The sequence below is a fragment of the Triplophysa rosa genome, linkage group LG2 (assembly GCF_024868665.1).
Source record: "Triplophysa rosa linkage group LG2, Trosa_1v2, whole genome shotgun sequence".
NCBI lineage: Eukaryota > Metazoa > Chordata > Actinopteri > Cypriniformes > Nemacheilidae > Triplophysa > Triplophysa rosa.
In genome coordinates, this window is record NC_079891.1 from 29,248,686 (window position 1) to 29,256,997 (window position 8,312).

Sequence of the window (8,312 nt, forward strand, 5' to 3'; positions counted from 1 at the left end):
CTTGCAGTATTTGACCAATCACTACGCACTGGTGAACTGGCCAATCATAGCACACCTCGCTTTTCAGAGCGATGAGCTTTGTAAAAAATCAGCGCGTTTCAGAGAGGCGGGGCAAAGAGGATATACAAACATGCACGGTATGTGGAAAATACAACATTTTTTAAACTTTAAATGGTGTATACACATTGCGTTACATCTAAAGCAAACAATAATATTCGTTTTAGCCGTGCAATATGACTCCTTTAATAAAGAGGCAATGACATGTCTGTGGGTCATTGTGGGTTAAGCCTACTGATAGATAAATTAAACATTAGGTGTGAATGTTTAATGGTGACCAGATAATCGTGTCTAATTGTCGTCAGAAAGACTCCCCGCTTAAACCTCTAATGTCAGTGACAGGGTAAAGGACGTTTTAATTATTAACGACACGAGGCCTGAACTTTCAGCAGAGATTCGAACCTGAGCCGCTCTTGTTTTCATTATATTGTAAACCATTTATACAATCTAAAATTAAGCCGTTTGCGTTGCTGCGCGATTCTTAACTGGGAAAACACACCTAGATTATTTATCACTTCTGAACCTTAAACTACGTGAAGCAGATTGTTTTTCGACTCGTTCCTTTACCGGTAGTCAACAATACACGTAATTGTGAATAAAACGAATGAAGAAACTATTAAAATGTGTCTTGTTTTTGTCAACAGGGATAAATATAATAAACTACAAAATTATCATTCGGAACAGCCTTGGCTCCGCCCCTAGTGATATGATTGGCTTTCCCGCACCCACCTGTTGCACGTCTCCATATGTTTGAATAAAGGGGCGGGGTAGGAGGCAGTCTAGCTGCTCAGTGCCGATAATAGAACTGGCACTAGTAAGCGCTCGTCTGTACGGCGGTAGTTCCGGGTTCTGCCTTAACTTCTGCCGTGTTGTCCTCGTCCTATGTTGTAGGCAAAAAAGTAATTTTGGCCCATTTTAGGCAACCATGGCTCTTTTAATGGAGCACCAGTTCCGGCAACTTCCAGCAGACAAACAAGTGGAAACCCGGCCGTTTCTTGAGGCGGTGTCTCATCTTCCGCCTTTCTTCGGTAGGTTCTTCCGTCATGTCTCATAGTTAGAGAGCACTGAATACAGCATGAACTAGGTTCTCATGAGAGAGGCTTGTTTTTTTTAGATGATCTCTGTGGCAAAGTTTTTGTAAAGTTCCGTTTGAAAGTCCATTTAAATTTATTTAAGCAACACTTTCAGTTCCGATGTTTCATGTCTAACGTTAGATCTCGTCCCAATCTCTCAGTAACTGTTTTTTTTAAGACCTTTTGACAACAATTAAAAGGGTTAGATCGTTATTTTAAAACATCATGTCGCACAAGCGTGACATGAACAAGCTTTTGTTAAATGTTTTATGTAGTAGGCTAATTCAGAATATTTCATTGTCAGAGTAGGCAAAAGTTACTCAAACAGAGTAACCATATGCAGATACTGATCCTTTCATTATGCATTTACAAAGGAATATAATTCCATTACATAATATACTTGTTATTAAGAAAATCAGCATTGCAAACTCACAAGCATGATGTCATCTGCCTTTCAGGGATTTTCCAGCTCCTTGATCAGTCATGAGATTTATTCCACTCCTGATCAACCTCTTCAGGGTTGTGCAGAAGACAATAGTAAAGTCTGACAAAGCCTTGCTGTCAACTAGTAGCTGTTGTCTTCTCTGAGGACTAATCGTTTTTTTAAGATCAAATTGCTTTTCACAAAGCGGACATTGCATGCATAATTTAATCAGTTGCCCTCGATTTCAGAAGTTGAGGAAATTGATTAGCATGGTGTTGAGTTGCCTTCGTCTATTCAGTGGCTGGACGGAACATCTGAACATCTTTGTTCAAAGCCTTGTTTGCTATTATTAATACGAAAAAAAAAAAAATTTTGCCACTCGACATGCCAAGCGTGAGGGTTTCAGATTAGCTCTCAATGTTCTCTTCTATAGCTGTCTCTAAAAGGATCCTTTCTGGCCATGCGTGGTTAAAAAAAAGCAGTACCTAATAGTGAATCACAGAAAAACATTTTACAAGAAACTCAGCCCAGTTAAACCTGTCTGTGAATGAAAGATGCAAGCGTTTAATCTCAGTAGATTAACCTTGATAGTGTAGTGGCAGGCAGTGATTGGAGAAATATCTGTCATAGTGTACTGTGATGTCACCGTGTGATTAAAAAATGGCTTGTTGTCGATGTCTCCGACTCTCATGGAAAGACAGTTAGGCTTCCCTGCCCTTGTTTAGAGTTCACACTTATCAAGCAAAGCTCTGTGTGGCGTACAAACACCAGAAAGAGCAGGAGGGTGGGCTGTCATTGTTATATATGTGAACAGAGGGAATGTTTGTGTTTTCTTCTCTGTGAAAAAGCAATGTTTAGGAGCTCATGTGGAATCCTCTGTAACCAGAGATGCTGTTTCCTGGGTGTGTTAACTGAAAAAAAGCATTGAGCTAGCAACGCCGGAGTCATGGGTTCAATTCCAGGCAGTACACATAATGTATACCTTTACCTTAAGTACATTGTAAATTATTTAGTAAATTACCAAAGAAGTGTATATTTGAGGGTGCGTGTTATGTTTGCAGTATATGTAGGCAATGTATTCATTCAATTAGCTCCCGAAACCATTGTACAATAAACAATTTTGTAAAATTGTCTCACGTCAAAGAATACAGTATACTGTGGAGTAACCGCTGTCAGTAATGGAAACATCACAGGTTCAATGTTTCCATTTCCAAAAGTGCTTATTTCATTATCAGACCTGCAATACATTTGGTCTCAATGTGATAATGGGAGGTACTGAAACTTTAATGAACCGCATGGGTGCTTTCAGATATCTGTCATGCTCTCTAAGCACGGTTAATTATTCAGAATTCTTTTTTTTAGGCAGTAATGTCAGAGTTCACTCTGAGTTCTCGAGAACCGAACTGGATAAACATTTATCGCCTATCTGCAACATTCCTTTTACGATTCTTGTATGTAAAAAGATTACTTCACAGCTGCTGTGAAAGAGCGGGTAATGCAAAACATAATCTGCTTAAACTTCATGCTATAATACAGTCTGTACTAATGAAAGATTTCATTTCATACATGCAAATTGCTTGTGTGTTTAAAGGGAGTACTCGGTTGTGTGCAATCTTATTTACCCTTTCCCCTGATCTCTTCATAGATTGCCTTGGTTCTACAGTTTTTTCTCCCATCAAGGCTGATATTGCGGGTAACATAACTGTAAGTTTACAGACATTGAGGTTGATAAGCTTTGCACTGTAACCTTTACAACCAGAACTCCACTTACCTCTCTCGTGTTTCTAACAGAAAATCAAGGCCGTGTATGACAGTAATCCCGGCAGATTTAAAACCCTGCACAACATTTTGGAAGCAGAAAAAGAGATGCATGGAGCCGAATGGCCAAAAGTGGGAGCAACACTTGCCCTCATGTGGTTGAAAAGGCAAGTTTGGACGTATACTGCTTTATTTTTAGTTTTGTAAAAGTGAAAATGAGATACTGAACAGTTATTGTATAAATTTATGATAAAAACATCACACCAATACCCCAACGCTCTGCAGCAATACTGTTATCCTTTGCTCATTCACAAACTCATGTGATTTTCTTTCTTCCACTGAACACAAAAGGAGTAGAATGTCTCCAGTTCTGTTTTCTATACAAAACAATCACAAAATACAACAAAAGCACACACATCAACTTGTAAAGGGTGCCCGACCAAAACAAACCATAGCAGAAAAAAATTATGAAAAGTTAGCACATCAAAGCCCCCAAAAAAAGAAATGTTTTCAAGTATTTTCTATAATTCTTTTTATAACTTTTTTAAGCTTTGGTGTGACAATTTTTTATACAGGTTTGTATACAAAACAATGAATAGGGACAAACCTGAGCTCCAAAAATGACCAAAAAAAGCAAATGGCATTTATTACATTTGCGTTAAATTTTTTAAAATTTACATGAATACAAAAATACAAAACTTTCAGCTATTTCCATCTATTCTCACATAAAGCTACCATACAGCTCCATAATGAACTACTTTTGTGGTGCTTTTTCATTTTTGCTGTATGGAAATTAGGGATTTTGCTTAATCGCTCCTTTTGTGTTCCACGGGTGAAAGAAAGTCATAGGGGTTTGAAAAGAAATGAGTCGTGTGTGAGAATTTTCATGCCACTTGCAACGTAATCATTGTGGAGTCAATTCACCAGAAAGACACACACACATACAGTGGCAAGAAAAAGTATGTGAACCTTTTGGAATTTCATGGTTTTCTGGATAAATTTGTCATAAAATATGATCTGATCTTCATCTAAGTCAAGGGTCTTGACAAATAAAATGTGTCTAAAATAATAACACAAATTTTTTTGAGCTTTCATGTCTTTATTGAGAACAACCAAAAAAAACTCATCGTGCTTGTGGAAAAAGTATGTGAACCCTTGAGTTAATGACCTCAGAAAAGCTAATTGGAGTCAGGTTTTAGCACACCTGGAGTCTCGTTAAGATAATAAGTTTGGAGGTGTGGACTACAGCTACTTTTACTGATAAAAACCCCTCAAACCTTTGGCGTTTGCGCTGCACAAGAAGAACACGTTTATGTGAGCCATGCCTCGCCAAAAAGAGCTTTAGGAGGATCTACGATCAAGAGTTGTTGATTTACATAAAGCTGGCAAGGGTTACAAAGTTATTTCAAAGACTTTAGAAATTCACCAGTCTACAGTTAGGCAAACAATCTACAAATGGAGACACCTTGGGACTGTTGCTACTCTACCAATGGGCGCCCAGTAAAAATGACACCAAGAGCACAACGAAGACTCATCAATGAGGTAAAGAAACAACCCCGAATGACAGCCAAAGATTTGAAGGCATCATTGGAACTTGCTAACATCTCTGTTCATGAGTCTACAATATGTAAAACACTGAACAAGCAGGGTATCCACGGCAGGACACCACCAAGGAAGCCACTGCTTACTAAAAAGAACATTGCTGCACGCCTGAAGTTTGCAAAAGAGCACATTGACACTCCACAGCGGTATTGGCAAAATGTTTTGTGGACTGATGAAGCTAAGATTGAACTATTTGGAAAAAACACACAGCACTACATCTGGCGTAGAAAGGGCACGGCATATCATCATGAAAACATCATCCCAACTGTAAAGTATGGTGGAGGAAACATCATGATTTGGGCCTGCTTTGCTGCATCAGGGCCTGGCCAGCTTGGAATCATTGAGGGGAAGATGAATTCCCAAGTATATCAGACAATTCTTCAGGATAATGGGAGAATGTCTGTGGGTCAGCTGAAACTGTGTAGAGGGTGGGTGATGCAACAGGACAACGACCCAAAACACCGGAACAAGTCCACAACAGAATGGCTTCAGAAAAACAAAATCTGCCTTTTGGAGTGGCCACGTCAGAGCCCAGACCTCAACCCAATAGAAATTCAATTTTATTTATATAGTGCTTTTCACAATGTGCATTGTTCCACAGCAGCTTTACAGGAGCAAATAAGAAAAACACAAAGGTAAAACACAGCACAGTGCATGGTGTTTATAGACCAAGCAAGATCATTATAATAAATAATATCTAATAAATAAATGAATAAATGCAGTCTCCCGGTGCTATAGATGCTATGGATTGACTTGAAGAGGGCCATAGACATGAGACCTCCAAAGAATATGACAGAGCTAAAGCAGTTCTGCCAGGAAGAATGGGCTGAAATTCCTCCTCAACGATGTGCAGGTCTGATCCACAGCTACAGGAAGCGCCTGGTTGAGGTTATTGCTGCCAAGGGGGGTCAACCAGTTATTAATTCTAAGAGTTCACTTACTTTTTCCACTGCCATTTTGAATGTTGAATGAGTGTGTTCAATAAAGACGTGAAAGATACGATTTTTTGTGTTATTATTTTTAGACACATTAGGGCGGTTTCCCAGACAGGGCATACGCCATAGTCTCAGACTAACTTAAATGTGAGAGATGCCTTGATCGAAAACAACTTGCACTGACATATCTTAAAATGTATAACTGGGATCGTTTTGTCTCAAGATGCACACAGTAATGTTTTTTTTTAAAAAACATACTTTACAAGAACTTAATTCTCCTAAGTTAACTAAGGCCTAGTCCTGGTTTAAGATAATCCTGGTCTGGGAAACTGCCCCATTATGTTTGTCAATACCCTTGAATTAGATGAAGATTAGATCACATTTTATGACCAATTTATTCAGAAAACAATGAAATTTCAAAAGGTTCACATACTTTTTCTTGCCACTGTAAAATGTATGTCTAAAAAGCACTGTAAGTTGCATATGATGATTTTCTGCTAAATGCATACATGTAAAGTTGTTTTTTATTCTGGTAGGGGGTTACGCTTTATCCAGGTTCTTCTGCAAAGCCTAGTGGATGGAGAAAAGGATGAAAACAATCCTAATCTCATCAGAGTCAATGTCACCAAAGCCTATGAGATTGCCTTGAAGAAATATCATGGCTGGTTTGTTCAGAAGCTCTTCAAAGTAAGCTTCTTGATAACAAAATGAACAAAGAACATTATGGAAATAACCTGTATTTTAATGAAATGTTTCTGTAATGAGGACTGTAAATAAACTATTGATGTACTGTCTTTCATTTTTAGGCAGCACTGTATGCCGCTCCGTACAGATCAGATTTTCTCAAAGCGCTGTCTAAAGGACGAGAGGTTAAGGATGAAGAATGCTTGGATAAAGTACGGCTGTTCTTAGTAAACTTCACAGCTACTATTGACGCCGTCTATGAAATGTACACCAAGCTGAACGCAGAGCTGGACTACACTGTGTGATCCGAATTCGAACTTGAAACCTTCTGCTGTCCCAGAGGATCGCTGTTGCCTCCCAATAGACAGGCCTCTTCACTGCACCGTTCTTTCTTTCTACTGGATCTCTGTTATTGATGCTTTCTCTTGGGGGCCAATTATGATCCGAGCTGCTGAAGACTCTTGTGATATCTAAAGGGAAAATTTGTTTTGCCTGTTGTTTGCCTTGAGCTGTTGGTGGTGTGAATGTGTTTGCTTCCTTCAAAAAGTTGTGTTCTTCAAAACGATGGGTTTTAATCACTATCACTAATTAGATTTCTTCATTTTTAGTACACATGCACTTCGAGGAGATGTGTATGAGATGTTTTTCTATTTCTTTGTTTAATCAAATAGCAGACTAAAAATTAGGGTTTTACCAAAACCAGTCTGCAGATTTAATAACCAAATATCTGATGTGATATTGTTTACTTTGGATGTATTTTATGAAAAAAAAATACTTGAATGTGACCTGCTGTTGAACATGAAATGTAGAGAAACTACTTCAGAAGTGATCGCAAAGGCACTCAATTGAGTGGTGATTTATATTTCATAAATCTCTCTCTCGCTCTCTCTCTCTATATATATATATATATTTCCTTTCATATACATTTTACAAGATATTTTATGATGGCACAGTGACTGAACATGTAATTGGAGTATTGTTAGGTTGTAATATTTCACTTGTCATTCCCAAATTCTGAAATATTAAATTCATTTATTTATGCTAAATTTATGTGTTAATTTATTGAAATGTTTTTTATTCTAGTTGCATTTTGCTTCTGACATGGCGTTTTCTGACATTACAGGCTTCTCATTTTTGTTGTACTTCACCACTTTTGTTTGACCCGAGTCGGCAAGCAAACATGGACAAACTGTTTTGTTTCCCACATCTTAAACGTGTAAATTGACTGTTGTTATGTGTAGTCTCTTTAAAATCTAATAAAAGTCATGTTCTTGCATAATCCTTCTCTGCATGTGTTTTCTTTGGCCTTCACAATAACATTGATTTAATAGCCTATAACAATTTTTATTCCAATGTTAGTATGCTATTTATTTTATTGTACCAGTATAGCTCCTTCAAATTCCGCCTCGTTTACAAATACACGTTCACTTTTTTAAATACAGTCATATTTTCACTTATTCACAAATATATAAAAATGAAATATAAACATGCGAGGAGTCGTTCTGTAATTAGCGCCTTCGAGCAAACACTAGATGGCGCTTTTGCATTTAAATTCTCTGCAGAAAACTTTGCAGCAGGGTTGCCAATTCGGCCTTAAAGTAGAGGGATTTGTTCACCTGTGTTCGTTTTAAGATCAAGTTCTTTATGTAAATCAGTCTGTGGTTATGATAACTTATATACAGTTATTTTAAATACGAAACTGTGTGTAATGTATAGCAAGTTACAGGTCTGTAAAATATGTTTAAAAGGTTTTTAGATATAGTTGGGTTATAGTATGGT

The 8,312-nt window shown here is 37.7% G+C and overlaps 1 protein-coding gene across 2 annotated transcripts; it reads left to right on the top strand.

Moving 5' to 3' along the window:
* The first annotated feature begins 830 nt into the window (after positions 1-830).
* Positions 831-7,806, top strand: gltpa (glycolipid transfer protein a). 2 transcript variants are annotated; one of them, XM_057328980.1, is made up of 5 exons: positions 831-1,085; positions 3,200-3,258; positions 3,346-3,479; positions 6,386-6,536; positions 6,656-7,806. In XM_057328980.1, the coding sequence occupies exons 1-5, from the start codon at positions 983-985 to the stop codon at positions 6,836-6,838; spliced, it is 630 nt and encodes a 209-aa protein (XP_057184963.1). In that variant the 5' UTR covers positions 831-982; the 3' UTR covers positions 6,839-7,806. The 2 variants fall into 2 exon arrangements, with proteins under 2 accessions (XP_057184963.1, XP_057184961.1); XM_057328978.1 differs by lacking the exon at positions 831-1,085 and adding an exon at positions 1,101-3,046.
* The last annotated feature ends 506 nt before the right edge of the window (positions 7,807-8,312 follow it).